This window comes from Drosophila arizonae, chromosome 2 (genome assembly GCF_054131065.1).
Source record: "Drosophila arizonae isolate 15081-1271.41 chromosome 2, UAZ_ARI_1.0, whole genome shotgun sequence".
NCBI classification, from domain to species: domain Eukaryota; kingdom Metazoa; phylum Arthropoda; class Insecta; order Diptera; family Drosophilidae; genus Drosophila; species Drosophila arizonae.
Genome location: NC_142922.1, coordinates 2,795,653 through 2,817,476, shown reverse-complemented (window position 1 = coordinate 2,817,476; position 21,824 = coordinate 2,795,653). Strand labels below are relative to the sequence as shown.

Here is a 21,824-nt window from a genome sequence, read left to right as displayed (position 1 = left end):
GATTGAAAAAAATAAAAAAAATAGGGAAAAACATATCCTGGCATCATCAAATGCAATTTCATTTTTATTGGAAAATCACTGGGCAACTAACCAAAGAAACGCTTGAAGCACAGGAGTCAGGCAACTGGACACAGACACACACATACACACGTACAGAGTGAGCCGCTCACCTGGCCAAGCTGATTGGCAACGACAGCTGCGCCAGTCACCTGCATAGTTCACGGCGGATAAGTAATGTTTATTTAGGATGCGCCCCGTTCTTGACTACACTACGCTACCTTGATTTACTTTATTTTTTGGTTACACTATTGTTTATTGAGCGTGGCATCGAGTGGATTGAAGTGGCACTAGCGATTTGCAACAGTTGCTGCCACTGCCACTGCCACCGCTTGATGCCTCGACGTCAAGCCACCTGACCTCATATAGCCCACATGCTTGGCGGCCACTTAAATGTGTCTATATATATGTATACACATACCTATGTATGTATATATGGCAGCATATCCTTGATAATCTTCATTGATGCGTGCCAAATTGCACTTCAAAATCGTAACGTCCGACCGCTTAGTGAGGTCATCAAAATGAATTGCAATCATTATCGTTGACTTAGATGAGCTTTTGCCATCCGGCTTGGCCGTGCTCACCTTTCTGCAAAGTTTTATTGCACATTTTTGATTTACTCAGCGTGTTATTTGCTCTGGAGCTGAGAGCGGGGGAATGCCCATTGGATGGCTGTATATAAACCTATACATGCATGTGTATACACATATTTCTATATACATGAGTGTGTGTGTGTGTTTGTTTGTAGCTAATTTAAAATTATACTAGTTTTGAGCGCCTCAATGGCATGAAGCATAAACAGATGGCTGTTGGCTCACCTGCGCTTATCGCGCACAAACAAATGGCGTTTTGTCAGTCCGACTTTGCAGCATGCTTACTAGTTTTTCCTTAACAATTTTCCTCTTATTTTTTGTTTTGTATTTTAATTTTATTTTTCCTGCACACACACACAGAGGCAGACAAAATGCTGGCATATATTCATGAACCTGCTGTACATCTGCATAATAGATGGCAGCAGGCGGCGGCAGGTGACGGCACTTGGCGTACATTGCCTTTTATTTTAGTGTTTGGCTGGCTAAGTTCGCTGTCTGTGCCACTACTACTAGCTGCTTTTTGGGTGGCAAGTTTCACACGCACGCACACACACACACACACATACACACTCACACACCATGGAGAAAAAGGCAAACAATGGCTGGCAACCTAGTTATCGCCCGCCATCTTTATTGCATGCAAATGTGCGAAAGGCGGCGGCGGCGGCGGCGGCAGCAGCAGTGTCGGAACAGGAGGCGTGTCTGTTGAAATGGCTGACGTATATGCCATACGTATACGTAATGCACCTTTGCTATGCCTTATAAAACCAACCGCATGCATATTTATCTTTAGTCAGAAGCAGCCAAAGCCAAAGGCCCCAGAATGTGTGTGTGTGTGGCATGCATGCATGCAGACATGCAAGCTGAGTGTATGCATGCGTGTGTGTGTGTGTGTGTGTGTATAAGAAATACGATATCTTAAGTGTTAAACAGGCGCTTTGCCAAACAAACTCGCACTGGCTCCAGCTACAAACGAGCCACTGCCACCTTATCTACGCCGCCCTGCCACGCCCACCTCGTTGCAATTGCAGTTGTCCTCGTTCCCGACTCGGAATTTGAGAAATACATATTTGGCAGCGAGTAGAGCCCAAAAAAAGAAAAAAAAAAAACACAACAACAAGAGGGAATACACAAATACAAATAAAGCAAAAAAATGCCGAAACTACGCCGCAGAAAATAAATAAAAATGCTGCTCACTTCTGCTGCGGCGCGTTTTATGCGCACTTGAACACATACACGCACATACACATACACTCACATTCATACACACGCACACACCATGCACGCACGCATACAAAGGCGCAAACAGGTGCTCCTGGCTCACCTGGCTGCCTGTTTACCTGGCTTGTTCTCGCCCGCTTCGCCTTTCATCCTTCGCCTTTCGTCTTTCTTTGGCCAGGAACGAGCTGCATTTTTATAGTGCATAGATTCCGGCGCTGCTTATAATTCAACGCCAAAGTTCAGAATGTTTGCTCAAGTATTTATTTATGTACTCTATGCCCATCTCACTCTAGCTCTCTAGCTCTCTCGCTCTCTCTATCACTCCTTACTTCTCGGCATATATTATTTCCATATGCAGAAATTGTGGGGTATATTATTTGTAGACTTTTGGGCAAATGACTTGGGTAAGCAGCATCTGGCATCTGCTCGTAAGTCAATATGGAAGCCAAGAAATTGCCTGCTCTTTGTGATTTTGGGCAAAAATACAAGAAATTTGGGAAATATATTTCGAATAGAATATTTGATGCAAAATATGTGTATTTTATACCAGAAACACATACAAGAAATTTCTTGGAAATTTGTTTTGGGCAGATAAAATAATTGTTTAAATACATACAAATCTGAAACGGTATTTTCGTATATTTACGAGGCCTTTTTAGACTATTTAAATATATTTATATATTTAGATTATTGAAACAAGTCTGAATCAAATTGATTCGGGCATTAGAAGTCGAGCGTATTTCAACAAAAGTTGGCCGAAGTGGAAGGATCTCCTGGGAAAATTCCCACTGGGGAATTTTGTATCAGTGAATCTTGAGAATTGGGGAAAATTGATTGTCCATAAAAAATCATCCTACACCAAGACAATTCGATTTTTTACATAGCGACTGACACATGAGACACAATTCCAATTTTGTAGAAAATAAATTTTGGGTATTTATGTATATTAAAAATAAAATGTGAAGTTCAAATTTTGTATCCACTTCTGAGTTGTAAAGCTGCTCCATAAGACTCCATAAGTCTCTAAGGGGACAATTTGGACAAGATTAAAGTTATTTCGTTATTATTTTGACTAAGTTTTTATTATTGTTAGTTTCAATTAAAGTCTATCCTTGCATTATCACGTATACATACATAGTATATCATGATCATACTAAGGAGTATTTCAGTGCAGGACTACCCTCCTGTATATCTGTGGCATTTCGCACTTAAAGTCGTTTTTGTTGAATTAGTTTTGGTGTGCGGGTTAAATGAGAATGCATTGCCCTCATGGCTTGGATTTATTTTTTTTTATTTTTTTTATTTTTTTGCGATTTGATGCGACGCCAAACATACAAGCGAATAACAGCGCAGCCATTGCCACAAGCATGTTCATGTTGGCGGCACAACAACGAGCAGAACATCAGAAATATCAACGAGGGCCGTAAGTGGGGAGTGCTCGACTAGTAAATACTGTCACAATTGAAATTATTGAGCTTGAGTGTGTGTGATTGATATGCATAATATGATAAATGATAAAAGTATATACAAATATCTATGTCTTTCTCTCCCTCTCTCTCTCTCTCTTTCTCTATCTCTCTCTCTCTCTCTTTCTCTCTCTCTCTCTCTCTCTCTCTCTCTCATATAAGAATATGCACATAGACGCTCATACACACATATACATATATACAAAGACTGCTACTTCAGGCGCCGCCCGTTCCTCGGTTTTGCAAAGGCAATTTTTCTTTCTTTCTTTAGCTTCTTAATATGTGAGCTGCATTCTCGAAATAACTTTGTGACATGAAGCTTTAATATATTGTATATAAAAATAAATATTATCTAACGTTGCATAGTTTTATTGTAATTTTTGATAATTCTAACAAGTTTTAACATAATATAGTTTGATGAATCCATGCATCAATAAAATAATTACATATCGATATCAACATCTGCATTGCACTCTACCCCATTGACAATGAGTTGAGGGTATAGAAAACAGCTAACCTTAATCAGAGTGCGCTGCTCGTAGCTGGCATTTTCAATTTTTATAATGGCATGTCAGCTCCTGCTACTCCTGCTGCTGCTGCTCCTCCTGCTGTTCCTAGTGGTGATGCTGCTCTTGCTGTTGCTGCTGGCTTTTTATGGCCGCATTCAGCATTGAAGCTTTGCGCATTAAATTGAAAAATATTTTTGGAAAATTGCGCGGCTTCGCGCGCCAAGATGCTTGGCCCCTTTGTCAATTGCATCAGTTTTGCAGCAATTAATTAGCATTGGCGAATGTCTTGCCCGTTGTCACTTTTGTGCGCGAGCTTTCAGTCAATGGCCGAGGTCGAGTCGAGGCGCAAAGCATAACTAATTAAAAGTTCTTTGTTGGAGTGGCATTCTAAACGTCTGGGCCAACTTTCACTTCGTATTGGAATTTATTGGCATTCGCTGGGAATCAGATTTTCTGGCGAGCAGCGAATAAAGCATGCTCTATAAATGAATTATAGCTTTAATTAGGTATTCCTAATAGGCATTTCGAATTATGCTCTGCAGTGCATTTGATTTTGTCATGTCGCTGTTGTTGTCATTGGTGTAGCTTCTTTCTTTTTTTTTTTCCTGCACCATGGTTCATCAAACATCCAGCCATTGGGACATTTCAAAATTGATTTAAAAAACTTTTTTAATTAATTATGATGAGGTCTAAGTGCGCGATGTGGGGTGTTAGTCGATGCCAGCGTCAAAGTCGCCAATCCGCTGCCAGCAGATCCAGCGCCAGGCTCCCCCACACAGCCTCGCCCACATTTACAATGCTGTTGGCGTTGCTGTCGAGCTTCTTGCTTTGATGCTGCAAATGATGTTCAGAGTTGAGTTGAGCAATTTTTTTTCTTTTTTTTTTTATATTTCATTCGTTTCTTTATCATTGGAATGTTTGAGTTTTCACATTTCAATTTCTGGTATTTTGGAGCTCTGTCACTTTTTTTTTTCTTCAACCAACAACTTTGAGCTGGCTGTGTGTGTGTGAGTGTGTGAGTGTTTTATTCGTGTGTCTCAAAGTTAAAATTAACAAAAATTGGGCAAAAGATGCTGTCGGGGTGTGTTACCGCCCCTCCCTACCCGCGTCTTTCTCACTCTTTCTCCGGCTCAGTCTCTCTTCAAACAAGTTTTGTATTAATGAAATTGCAAATACTATGTAAAACTTTGGTACATGTTTCTTTATAAACTGTCAAACTAATAGACTGAGTTTTGGCATGTCGAGTCACTGCCTGTCCCCGGTTCGGTCGGTTCAGTTCGGTTCGGTGTCAGCACCGACAGAAGCGACTGTCAGTCGAACACACAGACACACAGACACACACACACACACTTGCACACTTACAGACAGTTGTATTGCTGCCTTGCTGGCAGTCCTTGCAGTCGGTTGGCCTGTTAGTCTGTCATGTTATAACTGCATAGCTGGGACCTGCACTGCACTGCACTGCACTGCATTGCATTGCCACTGTACTGTACTGGAAATTTTACAACGTCCTCCATACAGGAGCCAGCGCACTGGCCTGCCATGTGCGCAAATATTGGAGCAACTTTCTGCAGCAAAGTTTGCAAATGTATTTCAATGCATAGAAATGAATCTAATTTGTAAAATTTCATACAACAGTTGAAAAGTTATAAACGCGCACTCTGCACACGGTTTCGCCTGTCGCACCATTGCCCGACTCAGTCACTTACTCTATATAGAAATACATATATGTATATATATTATATATATTCATATATATATATATATATTACCCTTCCCTAATATGCAAGCCACTTTCCTGATGGTTTGTGTGAAAATGTCGACAACTTGGCATGCAGATTGCAAAGTTTCAAAAAGCAGCATCAGCAGCAGAAGCAGCCCCACCACCAGCAGCAGCAGCAGCAACAACAACAACAACAGCAACAAGAGCAACAACTGTAACAACAACCAAAATAAAAAGAAGCAGCAAAAGGAGTAAGAGAAGAAAGCTGAGCAGATTTAAGTGGTGTTTTGTTATGCATAAATAAAATGCTTGGCAAGAAATAAGCAGCCAGCCAAACGGCTGGCAAATAGAGCAAAACTACAACGACTCGAAAAACATATTTTCAGTTTATTTAAAATAAATTTTACATTACTTAGCCTGAACTGAGGGCGACGACGGCATGGGCGTGGGCGTTGGGCGTGGGCGTTGGGCTTCCCCATTGCAAAAAGTAATTTACGCTCAGACGGGTTACGAAAAAAACTTTAACCCTGGCGAGACACTGAGGCTTGATGCTAGGCCCAGTCAACGACAAGCAGCCAAAGACAATTTTGTTGGCACTAATTGAATGTAAATACAATTTTGCTTTGCTGTCAAGTCTTGTGTCTAGTCGACGTTGAGAAAGCCAACAACAAGAGCAACAGCAGCCGGCAGCAGCAGCAGCAGCAGCAGCAGCAGCAACTCCATGTTGGCGCCAACGACGACTACGTTGGCAATAAAATGAAACGAGCTGATTGTGTGCTACAAACAAGTGCAGCTGTTGTTGCTGGCTCTCTTGCCACAGTTGCAGCTGCAGCTGGCTGCCATCCTTGGCGCTCAAGTGTCGCTCTAACGTTTGGCACACAGATCAAGTGCAATGCAACGTGCAAAGTTCCCAAAAAGCGCAAAAATCAACAGTGTAAAATCTTTTATTTAGTGTCATCAAGTTGCTGGCGCTGCCTCTGCTGTCTCTGCCTCTGCTGCTGCTGCTGCTGCTGCTCAATTTGTAAGCACCCGCATAGCGCTCTAGTTTGTGCATAAAATCTCATTTGGTAAAAGCCTAAAATTTAATTAACAAATTGCATCACACAAGCATAAGCAAAGCACAGCACAGCAGAGCAGATCAGATCAGAGCAGAGTACACTCACTGCACGTATGTATTCACATACATATGTATGTGTAGCTTGGCTTGCCAGTTGTGGAGTTTCAAAAGTCCAATTCAGTTTTTAGCAATCAGTCCCCGAACAATTGGATTACAGCTATTTTCCATTGAACCACAATGTTGATACAATTAAAATGGGTTGCTTTAATTAATTTAATTTGTTTACGCTTTAAATTGCTTTCAAATTGCGTATACGCAGATATTTTTTAATTGCATTATTTGACTTTGCGGCAGTGTGAAATGCCTATGAAACTGGGGAGTCTAACTACAGGTAGGCATGCCTGACTGCATGATACCCTGTTCACAGCTAAGAAACGGCTATGTTAAGAGGCACAGTGAAAAGAGTTCAACAGACATACAGCTATTATATTTGGCTGGTTTAGCTGTAAGCCTCTAGGATGTGTGGATAGATGGATTAAATGATTGATAGGGTATAGATTGATTAATGACAAATTGATAGATTGATATATATATATAGAAAGAAAGACCGATAGATAGATAAATAGATGCAGAGATAGATGGAGAGATAGAAACATGGATCGATAGATATATAGATGTAGATAGATAGATAGTTACATAGATAGAAATATGAATAGATAGATAGAGAGATGGATAGATAGATATATCGATATAAATTGATATCAAACTTCTATCTATAATCTCTAATATGCTTATCATTCATACAGCTAGACAGCTGCTCGAAGCTCGCAATAAACCAATATGCCCCTTCAACTACACAAACAAGTATCAATTGACAATAACAACAAACTATCACATACATCAAAACATAACACTAGCAGCTGGTGTTGCTTTTGTTTAGCAGAAACTGCCACGTAACGTGGCCAAGGGCAAAGACCACATTTGATACCCCTTACAAATGGGATTAAATGCTAAGCGCATAAGCCTGCCAGGCAACTGGCATTAACACTCTAGTATATTTTACAATTCAATTTAAGTGGCGTCACTTGCATAAAAAATTATACAACACAAGTTGAGTGAATTATTAAGCAATAAGTAAACAAATTGAATTCTATGTCCTCAAGCAAATTAGAAATGTTTGTTGAAAATTCCTATTGTGACAAAATTTTTAAAGAATTTTTTAAAATATGTAATATGTAATAGGTAAGAAAATTATGATCATTATCATTCCCTCTGCTCTACCGAAGAATCAAAGGTATTTAAAATAGCTAAATATAAGAGCTATTGCATAAAAAAATAGAAGTAATAATAATAATAATAAATAATTATGGAAACAGAAAATAGTCAAGCTCTAGTTTAGGCAATCAGCAACCGATATATATCTTTTATTGAAATGGCCTTTATGAAAAAATATAATGGCATAGTATGCTAAATATCCTAATTAAAATTAAATGATATATCATTTATATATTAACCAATCCTCAATTATTGCTCTTTTGTTATTACTAAATGATCAAAAGGCATTTCAATTGTATTATTAAAATAATTAGACTTATTAGCACATATTTTGTAGGGTATTTTCACTCATTCAAACCCGAACAAAGCTGTACTTGTATTTAATTGAATTTAGCATATAATTAAAAATCCGATTGACTGCAATTGAGCTTAAATACTATTTGTTTAGCTCTGTGTGAGATATAATAACAATAAAAAAAAACAAAAAAAAAAAAAAAAAAACAAAGCGTTTTAGCTAATTAAAAAATTGTTTGTTGGCAATGTCAAAAAAGCAAATGAATATTTGCATGGCGTATCAAAATTATAATTAATTCATAATTAATTATTATTGTGCAATACACTAATTGAGCACTTTGTTTGTTTCTTAACGGTAATTAACAGCACAGGTAAACGTCGCGGCAAAGCTGGGAGAACTGTGAAAATAAAACGACCATTTAATTGTATTATTAACATAATTGTTTAACGACAGAGTTGATTTCCCTGCTCCTGCTGCTCTGCTCCTGCTGCTGCTGTTGGTGCAGCTCTTCCTGCCTCCTGCATGTTTACAATTTGCACTCTCATCCGTTTGGTTCATTTAAGCGTCGCACTTGTGGAGCCTTGTAAATGCGCATATTACCATTGCCCCATTAGCATGCATATGCGACGCAATTTGCGCATGCAGCGTTGAGTGGCATGCCACATGCGCGATGCATGCCCGATGCCAACAGCTATATAGCTACAGAGCTCCATTGTATTGGAGTCGGACGACAGGCGTGTCCTTTATGCGCTGCTTGACTTCCAATGCCAATGCCAATGTACAATGCCTGTTAGCCAGTTTTGTGCAATCAAATCAGCATTGCCATCAAATCATAACGAAATTTGAGTTAATTTTCTCTCCCATTCCACTCAAGCCAGTCCCATGCCAACTGTCCCGCTCTCTCGCTCTCTCTTTCTCGCATTGTCGCAATGGCATTGCGGTTTTTGCATTTTAACTAACGCTGAAATTTAAATGCATTGTTGTCGCCACCTACCAAGGGGGCGGGGCAGGTTGGGGTGGGGGTCGCAAACAATGCGGCGAGGCGGCAAAAGCAAGGCTTGATTGCGTTTCCGTTTTATGCAATTTTGTGGTATGAAATGCAATAATTTGTCGCGGCCTATGCGCCGCTGGCTGTGTGGCAGCCACAATGGGTGTGCGTGAGTGTGAGTGGGTGTGCGGGTGAGGCCTGCCTGGTCACAGAGTGCCGGCGGCTGTTTGAGCCAAATGCGGCAGTTGACGCGTTTGCATCACTTGTGTGTTAATATTTTGCCGATTGGCGCTGCAATATTTTGTCATTTGCAAACCATTATGAATTTATTTATTATTTTCCTGTCTGTTCTATGAAATATTTTCGCGTTGATTGCGTTTGTTTATGTCTGTGTGTGAGTGTGTGTGTTTGCGTGTGTATGTGTATATCGGGGCGTATGCGTGATTTTCAATTTTTCAGGCGAACGTGTGTTTTTAGCATTTTGCGTTGTTGCACGCAAATTAAAGTGCAGGCAAGCAGAAATTCAATCTCTTATTTGGTGATTGTGTTTTTTTTTCTCGTCAATATTGGGCCCGAGTTCAGCGCAAAAGTCCCTTACCAATTTTTTTATTTTGGTTGTACTCTCGGTCTGCTTTGAATTAAGGAAAGCGCACGTTTTATTGTTTGTTTCAATTGCCTGGCTGACGAGCAGCAGCAGCAGCAGCAGCAGCAGGACGAACGTAATCAGCAAATGTGCCAAGGCTGTTGGCTCCCCAAAAGCGAAATTAGTTCAATTTGTTGAAAATCAAGCTAACGTTTGTCTGTCCGCATGTGTCAGACGAAAGTAGCAGACAGACCAAAAAAGCGAAAAAAAAAAAAACAAGAAAAAATGAGAAGCTGAAGAGCAAAAGAAGCGACTAATTCTATTTAGCATTTTGCAGAGCGAACGACAACGACTCTGACGATGGCTAACTGGAATTATTCGCCTTTTTTTGTTCGCCATGCCGTGCAGTGTCCGGGCAAATGAACTCCGGCTAATTACTCAATGCAAATTAAAATTCATGTCAAGCAGATTGGATTATCCTCACGCAACATTAAATGTCGCGTTTAGCCTGGCAGCGGGCAGTCAGGCAGGAGGCAGCGGGCAGACGGCAGGAAAGGTGCTTGGCGCCAAATGGACAACCGGAATCAAGAGCGTAAAGGATAAGGGCGGAGCTGTAGCCCGAGCTCGAATGGTGGGTAGGTAACAAAGACAGCGTGCGAAGGCAGCGAAATCTCTTTTGAAATGCTAATGTAAAAATTCTTTAAAGAAAATTACGCAATACATTATTTTGGTTTATTTTGCATTAAAAGTCAATTTAGTGTTAAGGCACAGCAACAACAACATTAGAGACAGAAAAAAAAGAAAGGGACGAGAACAAAGCAACAAAAAACATGCGAACAGCAGAAAAAAAGGGCCCCAGCAGCAGCAGCAACAACAACTACAACAACAACAACCTGAGCAGAACAAAAAGGAGCTGTAGAGCGTAAAGAGCGCAACAGGATTGGGCCATGGCCGTGGACTATGTGGACAGGGGCGACGTGCAGGAAACGTGCAAGGCTTTCCGGGCGTGAACCTGGACGCGAACCGGCCGGGCCATGACAACGCAACTAACTACAGTTTGCCTCCGTCGACGTAAATAACAAACGACCGAAAGTTAGCATTTTTATTTTGCATTTTAAGTTGATTTGCCGCCTGCGTGCTGAGCGTAGTGTCAACGGCACTCAGTCCGCAGGATCCCAAAAACAGAGCTGGCTCTCAACACAGGGAGCAAGAAAGAAAAAAAGACACACACCCACACGTTCACATATTCCTCAGGGATGTGGGTGTGAGCCCTGGTCTACGGTGGGCTAAATATGTCATCTACTACTTAGCTAAGTGGAGCTACAGTCTAGTGAAGATCCTGACATTTGATTATTTTTGAATGAAGTTGCTGAAAAAGAAAATTCTATTAAACATGGGATGAAGACACAACATGTATATAAATATAAAAACATTTCCCAGTGAACTTGAAACGATGCAACTCAAGCTTGAAATTTATATTTCTGAAGGAATCTCATTAAAATAAAATTAAAAAAAAAAATAAATAAATAAATAAAATTAAAAAAAAAAAATTAAAGTAAGAAAAAACACGTCTTATATAAATATAAATAATAATGATAATATAAATATTGCGAGCAGTTAAATTATACAATACAAATTGTATATAAAATATATAACAATTAATGAACTAAAGTATTCAAAAATTCTTATATTAAAATGTCAATTTTGATATCGAATTTAATTATCTTTATGAGATACTGAAAGAGAAAATTTAAATAAATTGTATCTTAAGCTGAATCACAGTCAACATAATTTTTACCCTTTGCTGCCTCTCTTCCCTTTATTTATGACATTCTTTATTTGTAATTAATTAGGAAATTAAGTACGCATTTAAGTTCAATATGGGTATTTTTAAATTTCGGTTCGGTTTGTGTTCGCTCAAGCATTTTTTGTGTGGCAAATGGGATAATGAGCTTTCGGCACCTCGCCCCACAATGTGCAGCAAAGACATTTCTATGGCTACTTTTCCCGTTTTTGTTTTTCTTTTCCCCTAATAGAATATAGATATTTTTTGTAGGTTTTTTTGCAGATTTTCCACCATTGTGCATTGGTGTCCTTTTTTCGTCTTATACTTTGCGTGGGGGCTGCTGCGGCACGCTGCTCTTTATCTATTAAAACGCCTTCCAATTTGCATATTTCTGCAGCTGTAACAGCTGTCAACGCTGGACAGTGATGATGGTGGCTGCGACGGCGACGCCGACGTCGACGTCGACTGAGCAGTCGGCGCAGGACTTATTGTAACAGCAAACGAGGAGCAGCTCTTAAGATAATGTACTCCAGCTCTCACAGCCCCAGCCGCTGCTGCTGCTGCTGCTGCTGCTGCTGCTGTCGCTGAGTGTGCGAGCAAATTAAAGCTCTCGTATCGGCTGAGGGTAATTTGAAAAAAATATATATGTACATATATATATATATATACATTATATAAGAAAAGTAAAAATTGTGTGGTCGTTGACGCGACCAAGAGATATGCTTAAAGCCAACTATTTATAGTCATATATTTACTATGATATTGTGATTTAGTAGGCAGAGAAGAGGAAATACTTTAAAGAGAAGAGCTGTAAATTGAAATAAGACAAGACATTTTTACTTACTTGAGTATCTTCCTGAAGTGAATGTACTTTAGAGGACTCAGTTAGCATTGCCTATTTTTTAATGATCTTAAATGTTGAGATTCAACTTGGGATTCAGCTGAATGTCTCAAGCTAATAAATACTTGGAAATTTGGTTTTTATTCTCGCAGAAGCCACACTTTTCATTTATTTTCGTATATGTCTGTATGCCTGGGTAGCCTGTCCATGGCTATTAATGCGCTACACTGCAAGGCATATTGGCTGCGCGGAGTGGCAGGACTACCAGTGTACACATGCCATTAAAAATGAATTGTGCAATTTGTTGTAAGTTGCTCTTAATTTGAATGCTAAAAGTGTGTTTGCCTGCGCACATTCCGTGTGTTTACTGTAGGGCATTTGCCTGGGTCCCACTGCCAGAGCAGTCGAGCTGCCACTTGGGCTATTTGATTTCGTTTTATTTCATTTTGTTTCATTTTGTTTTATTGTGTATTTCCTTATTCTTATTCCTTATTCTCTCTCTTTTTTTCTCTCCCTCTATCTCTCTCTCTCTCTCTTCTATTTGGCTTGTTACGCTGTCGCATTACCTACATCAAGTGTCACTTTAAAACGCATTTTTCTTTTGGCACCGCGCCCCCGATCCCGTCTCCGCCGCCGCCTCCGCCTGACCCATAGCTTTGAAGTGTTGCTCAAAGCTGTCGGCTGTTGTGCTTATCTAAGGTCTATTGTTCGGTATGCCCGTCGCGGCGCTTGTAAACAATTCCATGCACATTAAGTTCCAATTAAGTAACATTCAAGCCAAATCGCTGCCCGTCGTCGTTGGGCCGTTGTCGTCCGTCTATGGGTAAATTGCGGTTTGTTTGGTTTTCGAATGGCAACAACACGAACAGCAGCAACAGCAGCAGCAGCAGCAGCAGCAGCAGCAGATTGCTTTGTTAATATTAATTTGTCATTAATTTCAACGACATCAGCTTACAAGCAGCTCGTTTAAAATGCATTGATAAGCCAAGTGGCCCGGCTGCTAGCCGTTTTCCTATACCAATCCACACACACACACACACACACTCTCACAGCCATCAGATAAATTTAATGCGCTTTAAACTGTTTGGCTACTGCTTGAGGGCTGTCTTTGTGAGTGCTGTGCAGCAGCAGCCGCAGGAGCAGGAGCAGGAGCAGCAGCTCCTTGGTCAAGTCCTTTCAGAAAACTAAACACAACTGTTGCTTGCGCATTTGCACGCTGAAAGGGTGCGAGGTTTTTGGTTGCGGCCTGACCGCGGCCATTTGCTTCACATCTTAACCTGTGTCTATCTGCCCATCAGTTGAGGGCCAATCTGCTTTAATACCCAGCACGCTCGTTTCAAAGGGTCGCTTGCCGCCGGCACCGAAGCTGGGCAGGCACATTGTGAGCACTCTTTGAGGTGCCACATATTACGTGATATATCGCAGGCGATGCACAAGACGTCGATGCGTCTCTGTCGGGCCCCGTCTTGGCTCTGTCAATGGATAAACTCTTGATGTGTTCTTAGCCTCTATTTTTATTTTTTTGTTAGTATCCAGCATTGTAAACATTGACAGGCTTAAATCTCTCCACTGTCGATGCTTTTTATTTGTAGCTACATTTTGTGGAGAAATTTACAAACAGAAACCCTACTATGTGGACCGCAAACCGTAAGAATAAAATGATGCTTATATTACCTGGCAACGCGGCAGCCATTCAGTTGGCCAGCTTAGTTTTGGCCCGGCTTTCAGCAGTCTGTATAGGCTTTCAATGCTTGCTGGCCAGCGTCAAGCGCGTAAAAGGTAAATGCAGTCCACTTTCAATGAAGCCGCAGCAGAAGTAGCAGCAGCAGCAGCAGCAGCAGCTGTAGCTAAAAGCTGAAAGGGCACACACTCTGTTGCCTTTTCAACAGAGAAAATAAAAAAGTGCAAAAATAAAAACAGGTGTTATCTGATTGCTATTTTAAACACAGCTGACGGCTGAGAGCAGCTAAACAAATACGTGCAACATAAAAAATTAAATCACATGCATACGCTATTCACTCCATATTCAACTGGTTTGCACGCTCAAAGAGGTATTCAACCAAAAAAAAAAAAAAAAAAAATACTAGTAAGAGTGCGCTAGTTGGGCGTGCTAGACTAGGAGATACTCTTAATACTGTGAAGAACTAGAATGAAATTTAAAGTAAAGATAAAAAGCCGTACAGACAGAAAATCAGGCGGATAGAAGGAACGGACAGACAGACGGGCGACTAGGCATGGGTTTGGACGAATTGACAGATGGTCAGAGGAATGAATGAACGGAAGAACGATTGGCAGATGGATGGATAGACGGACGTACAGTCGGGCTGATTGATGAGTGGTTGCACGAAGCAATAGACGACGAACGGGCTAACCATAAATGTGTAGAAGAGCTTGGTTGGATTGACTTAGCTCGTCGTTCAGATCAGCATGAATATGCTTTTAAAGAATATATTGTATACCCCCTATAAGCCCAGGGCTCCAAGTGCCAGTGCCTAATATTAAAGTTTTTTTTGTTTTGTAATTTTACATTAATTCTAAGCCCTAATAAATGAATATATATACATCTTCCGCTGTTACATATGCAATTTCAAGCCATTCTACCCTGCCTTCGCAGTTCGCATGGGCACAGGGTATGCAAGCTGCATAGAAAATATTTGCAATTGCAAGCGGCTTAGAGGATAGAGACAAACATACACCATTTAAGTAGTTGGTCAGACTCTGAAAGCAGCTAGTTGCAACATTCAAGTAATATTAATATTTTTTCCTTGGCTACGGCAGTATTTATTAACAATGCATAATTTATGGCTGTGGATCGACAGCAAAATTGCATTTAATTAAAAGCTCTTTTACAATTCTTGAGCAAGAGCATTCGAGTTTTGTGAATGCCCAGGTCTCTCTTTAGTCCACACTTCCTTTTGCAATTGGTCTGTCGCTTTGAGCAAGTTTGTTTGCTTTAAGCTGTGCAGGAGTTGGACTCGGAATGTGAGCTGGTGCAGCGGTGCGTATGAGCAATGCAACTTGTTTAAAGTCACACTAATTAAATGCCACTATAGAACTTGGACTTAGGACTTGGATAATGACGCTACACTGCTCCTCTGTGTGTGTGTGTGTGTGTGTGTGTGTGTGTGTGCGTCGTCCTGTCCTGCTGACACAGTGCTCTGTCGCAGTATCGGTAATTAAAATCTAAAAAGGATACAGTTCTTCCTGTTGCGCGCACCCCGCCCACCCCCGAGTCGCCCGCCGGCACTCAGTGCTATTTGCTTAAGCTGCAGTTATCGCCAGCTGTGCACGCCGCGCAGCCAGTGGGCGTGTGCCACAAGTGAGTGCACTTGTTAACGTCGGACTAAGCAAATAATGAGGTGAGCCATACGAGCTTTTAATGAATGAAAGCGGTAATCGTTTTGAGTCGCAGTGTATTTAAGCGTATCAAAGGACCATGAAGACATGCAACGCCTGACTCGTTCGCGTTTAGCTATTAAGATAAATAAATCCGTACTCAATTTTCTCACACAAAACGTAAATATGTATTTCGCTTAAGAGTTTCATATGGAGCATGCTGCTCAAATGCCATAGCCATAACCATAAGGACGACCATAATATCCGCCGCTGTATATACTGCCATAGGAATTATAGGGATAACGCATGCCATATCCACCATATCCACCATATCCACCATATCCACCATATCCACCATAGCCACCGTAGCCTAATCCTCCATATCCGCCATATCCCAGTCCACCATATCCCAGTCCACCATATCCCAATCCACCATAGCCGCCATATCCTATGCCTCCAATGCCGCCAATACCTCCAATGCCTCCAATGCCGCCAATGCCGCCAATGCCTCCGATGCCTCCTATACCTCCACCATAGCCACCCAATCCATAGCCGCCATAGTATGACGGATAGCCTCCATAGCCAATTTGTCTCGCTACGCGTTGTCCGCCGGCCGCTGGCTGTGCCTCCGGCTGTGCCGCATCCTGCTGCTGCTTCGGGCCTTGGCCAACTGTTGCGTCCAATTGGCAGGCAACGATTAGCAGCAGCGCATATAATCCGAATATGGCGCCGTTCCGCATAATGTCCGGTGTTCCTTAAGCTGTTTAACTGGCGAACTGCTTCAACTTGTGCTTATTTGGTATGTGGTGTGGCGGCAGCCGTGTTGACCCGTGTGGTTTGTATGTCGCTGGTGGAGACAACTGTGGCCCGGCCAGCGAGTGTTTTCGACCATTTATAGCCTTAGAACTTTGCGCATAAAATAGAAACTTTTGTTTCATTTTTTTTTTTGCTTGGGCGCTTGTTAGCGAAATGAGACGCTAATGTAAACGTCATAAAACAAACTATTTAAATATGCGATTGCGGCACAAAATGGAACAAAAAGCCAATTCATATAGCTACCAGTTGGCAGTTGCCCGTTGCCCGTTGCCCGTTACCAGTTGGCAACACCATTAAGTCGCACGCTAAGTGGCGTTCATGAAATCGAATGGCTCAGTGGATGTTTAAAGAGCAAAACATTTCACTTTGCGGTAGATGGCGGTGGCGGCGGATGGTGGTGTTGGTAGTGGTGGCAGGCCCACCAGGTACGTTCAACTTTTTCGCCACCTGCTGACCCAGCGCTTAACCAGTGCTTGCGGTCAGGTAAGCTGTGCAAATGTGCTAATTTCATTTGAAGGTTAGTTATGCTATTGACCAGGCCAAGACCTCTTCGGGCCGTACCGCACAATGCTCGCCGCACGCACACGTCATAAGCTTCAACTTTTGGTGCGTAAGTGTAAATTGCTGTTTGTTGTTGTTTGTTTGTTGTTGTTGTTTGCTGGTGTTGGCTTTGCTGTTATTGTAGGTGTTGTTGCTGTTTGTTTGCCTATTTGCCAGCCTGTTTGTTCGCATGTTTGTTTTTGTTTGGCTAGCTGTTTGCTTTATGCGCGGCCTGGCCATTAACAATACTCGATGGCTCAATGCCTCTGTGCAGCTTTGCGGCCTGCCGCATGTACCACGATTTTTAGTTGTTTTTTATTATTATTTATATATTCTTGTTTTATAGAACATTCTATACAGCCTAAGCTAAATCCACGGACAGAGATAAATAAATAGCAATGGCCAAGCTGCCATCAGCTCCATATTTATTCATTTATGCAAAATGATCGCGTCATGGCTGAGAAATAGTTTGTCCAGAGTGTCGTTGTTTAATTTGCTTATTCAAATTTAAACGCTTTAAGCCAGTTTAAAAACTGGGTCAATTAACGACGCGTCGTCCACAGCCAAAGCTGCGGCACAATGTGATGTGCTGTCCACTGACATTCCGGAGAACTATCGCACTCAAAATTTTGACTAGACTCGTCACGAACTGCCATTATCTCCGTCCCCATCGTCCGGCTGCATAAATTAGCGCTTGGCCAAAACAATAAGCCAGCTCGGATTAAAATTGCATTAATGCTATGCAGGGGTTAAATGTGCGAAGAGAAGCGCACATTTCAGAGAGATTTAGATATCAGGAGAGAAGGCTATAGTGAGAATGAGAGAGAGGTAGCAAGAGAGACAATTAGAGAGAGAGAAGTAGGGGGAGAAATAATCAGACAGAGAATGAAATGATAGAGCCGGCAATGCAGAGAGTATCAGAAACAGGGACAGAGGCAGGAGAGATAGTAAGACTTAGAGCTAGATACAAAGAACAAAGACAGATAACTTAGTGAGAAAGGGAGGGATGATAGAAAAAGAGGTACTGAGAATCATGGAGAGAGAGGGAGAGAGAAAGAGAGAGAGAAGGAGAAGAAAGAGAAGAAAGAAGAAGGAGAAGGACAGATGAGACTAGGAGAGGGAAATATAGAGAGCTTTAGAAAATAAGAATTATGGAGAGATATGGAGAAAGATAAAGGAATTTAGAATGAGAGGCAGCGAGTGGAAGAGTTGAGGATACGCAAGAAAAGGATATAGATTTAATATAGAGAACAATAAAGAAGAGATAAAGAAGGAGCTGGAAGAGAGGAATGAAGAGAAAGACCGAAAAGATAGCAGAAGAGAGAATGAGGCGTACAGAGACTGATTGATTGAAAAATGATTTAAGAGTCATCTACAATGTAAAATGTATTTAATTCATCGTGTCCGATTTAAAAGTCTTGGTCTCAAGCGTTAGTTATTTTGTTTTAACTGCGTTTATAAGTATATGTTTATGGGCTTGTCTCCTTATATGAATGAAGATTTTTTCAATGTCTTTTGTGTCAATTAAAAGTTAACACATTTTAAATTCATAAGCAAGTCTTCATAATGACTGGGGCTGGCGAGCCTTGGTAAAACCGTATACTTTTCCAACTCAGGTATTTAAAATGCAACTTTAATTGATATTTTGGTATTAAGTTCTGGAAAGTAATTACTTTCGTAGAAGTTTCGCAGCTTACACATTTGAATTTCTGTCTCGTAGCCACTTGACCAGCTGCCCTGCGTGTATTGCGTATGGGGGCAACTTAACTGGACTTGTCTAGTTGCCTAATAAGTTTCCGTTATTATTATAGGGCAAGCGATTGCTGTTGTTGCCGTTGTTGTTCACGCTTAGCCAGACAGTTAATATAAAATGCTCGACTCGGAGTATACATTTCATTTGGGAGTTACTGCAGCGCTTATGGCCGGGCAAAAGTTCGGGTAGCCCGAGCCCGAGCCCGAGCACGAGCCCAGGCCCAAGCCTGAGCCAAACCACTTCTAGTTTTATGGCCCCGGCTATCGTTTAGCTAGACTGTTGGTGAATTCATATAAATTGGTTTGGCCATGAAGCTGAGATCCTGTGAGGGCAGCCTCAAACTTTCTATTGCTATTCGAGTTTGGCACAGAAGCCGTGCTCAGATTGCCCGTAGTTGGCCAATGAAAATTACTAAATTAAATTTCGGTTCGACTTAAAGTTTAGTTTCGGCTTAGCTTAGTCTTCTTAATTATAGAGTTCATTTATGGCTTAGCTCAAAACATATTTGTAATCAAAGCCTTTTAAGTACCTTTTGTGCATACACATATATGTAATGTATATAAACTGCCGCTATTGATATAACAAATAAATGGATTGCTCCTTATCGGGAACGCTTTACTCTCTTAAATTGCCACCGTTTGACGTCCGTCGATAAAGATTAAATGATTGCTGTTAAATTTGGCTTTTGACAAGCGGATTTTATTGTTAAAAAATTAACTCGGCTTTAAATTTACGCCTTTTGTTATCCCTTGACCTTAGCGTGGTCGCTACGCACACACACACACACGCCGACGCACACACATACTTAAGCACGCCCCCACCCGCAATTTATAAAAGTTTTGCTCAAAACTCTATGTGCGCTGTGCCCTGGCATAAAGGAAAAATGTCTTTATATTGAGGCTGGAGCTACTGAGGGCAGGCATTTCATTGCATACCCTTACCCTGCTTACCCTTGCCCTTACCCCTACAGATGCCGCTGCGATGCTACGCAGCTACGGCAAACATTTTCCGAAAGTTTTCGCAAAGAATAAATGTTTGATATACAGTTAAAAAGGATGTAACGGAAAAAATTGTTTATACATTCTGGAGCGACATTAAAAGTTGATAGCAAACAAGACTCTATATGTAAATAGCTGGCCATGGGCGTTGGAGCATGAATGCGGCTTGACTTGACTTCACTTGCCCTGCGTAGCATCTTATCAGGGGCGTGTCTCAATAAATCTACACCACCTTGATGATGGGCCATGCTCGCATCGAGCCCAGCTCGCAGCTGGCAAAAGCCATGCTAACTGATTATCCTTGTTGTCCGATAGAAGCTGTAGCAGCAGGAGGAGTAAAAGCAGGAGCAGAAGCAGAAGCAGCCACAGCAGCAGCTGATTGATTTGTTATTGAAAATATTAGGCCTCTTTCGAAACTGGAATCGATTTCGGCAACGGCAAAGGCAATGGCAAAGGGGATAAGGCAGGGCGAGATGGCTGCGGTGCCGAAACGTGCTGTTGGATACGCTTGAAACTTTTATAACTTTATGAGGGCGTTGTAATTTGATATCGCAAAGTTTTTTATTGCCTTTTATAGGCTTATAATTTGGCCGCGATGCTGTTTCTGTTTGCCGCTATATAGCTATATAGCTGCCATTGTTGTGGCAGCAGCAGAAGTGGGATCCGCTTGGCAGTTGCCCACAGGGCGTATGCTTGTTATGGCATCTCTTTGTTTACACGTTATTTATGGCTTATAAATACGAGTACGCCTGTTTGTAAGCATGTATCATTTGCGTTAGAGTTGGGTGGGGTGGGAATGAGGAATGGAGGAGGGGAGGGGGCACTCGAGGCATTGGCTTTCCAAATTGTAAGCAACTTACATGTGAAGTGTGCACACGAAATCTCTTAATGAGCATTAGAATCGGCATAATGCTGACGATGAAATTGCGTATACGTATAATTGGATTAGTGGTCTATGTACTTGGCTTGGCATTGTTGTGCTTCGACGACATAATTAGCCATCCACTGAGCTCGGGAGCTCAGGTTCATTCTGCCACGAAGCGAACAAACAACAGCAAAGCAGTTAAAGAAGCAGTTGGGCTCAGTACTCAGTACGCGCTGGCGGCACTTTAAGGGGATTTTTCTTGGCCATTTGATAATGCTCAGGAAATTTAATTGCTCGAAAGGGTCAGCGGCTCGTTAAGAATTAACAGGCATGCCAAGCACCAGCAGCAGCCCCATCTATACATATATAAAGAGTCGAGTCGAGTGCTTGTTACATTTCAGTATTGCAGAGAGTCGGTGCCCTATAGCGAGGGTGCAATGCGTGTTATTCATTTATATCTAATAGTGCTGAGTGCTCTGCTGCCCGTGCTGGCAGTGGGCGCTGCTGCTGCTGCTGCTCCAGCAGCGGAAATGAAGCAACTGTTGTTGGCGGATGTAAATCAGGCAGCGGATCAGCAGGAGATGCCGGCTTTGCGCTTGGCCAGGCAGTTAGGCAACATCGGACGTTTTGGACGTTTCGGCGGTGCTCGGTTTGCTGGCGGAGGTGGCCGACGATTTGGAGGCGGCAGATTACCTTTCGGATACAGCAGGCGTCGCGTTGCCTTCGGCAGACGGCGTTTAGCCAATCCTGGTTCCTTCTACCCACAGCCATTTGGCTTTTTTGGCTAATTTATTAGAGTTTAATGCAAATATGCGATAAAGTATTTAGCGTTAAATAAATCCAACTATCACTTAAGTAAATATAAAACGCATTAATTAGTTTAAATGCCACTCCTACCGGGATGCCACATAAACATATGCACGCCTATGCCTTTGCGCGTCTCACACATTAGATATTCCTTGACTCCAGTTGAGACTTTGAGCTGGAAGCAGCAGCGGAGTGCGTCGCGGGAGTTGAAGAATGTCCCAGCAGAGGCAGCAAATTGTCGTCGGAGAATTGAGGGTTTTATTGGCTACGATTAGCATATTCTCGGCTGGCGTAGACCTGGTCGTTAGCCAG

The 21,824-nt window shown here is 41.8% G+C and overlaps 1 protein-coding gene across 1 annotated transcript; it reads right to left on the bottom strand.

The window, feature by feature from the left end:
- Nucleotides 1–15,897: 15,897 nt before the first annotated feature.
- Nucleotides 15,898–16,598, bottom strand: LOC108621534 (uncharacterized). Its single transcript, XM_089469298.1, has one exon. The coding sequence runs from the start codon at nucleotides 16,471–16,473 to the stop codon at nucleotides 15,958–15,960; it is 516 nt and encodes a 171-aa protein (XP_089325424.1). The 5' UTR covers nucleotides 16,474–16,598; the 3' UTR covers nucleotides 15,898–15,957.
- Nucleotides 16,599–21,824: the final 5,226 nt, after the last annotated feature.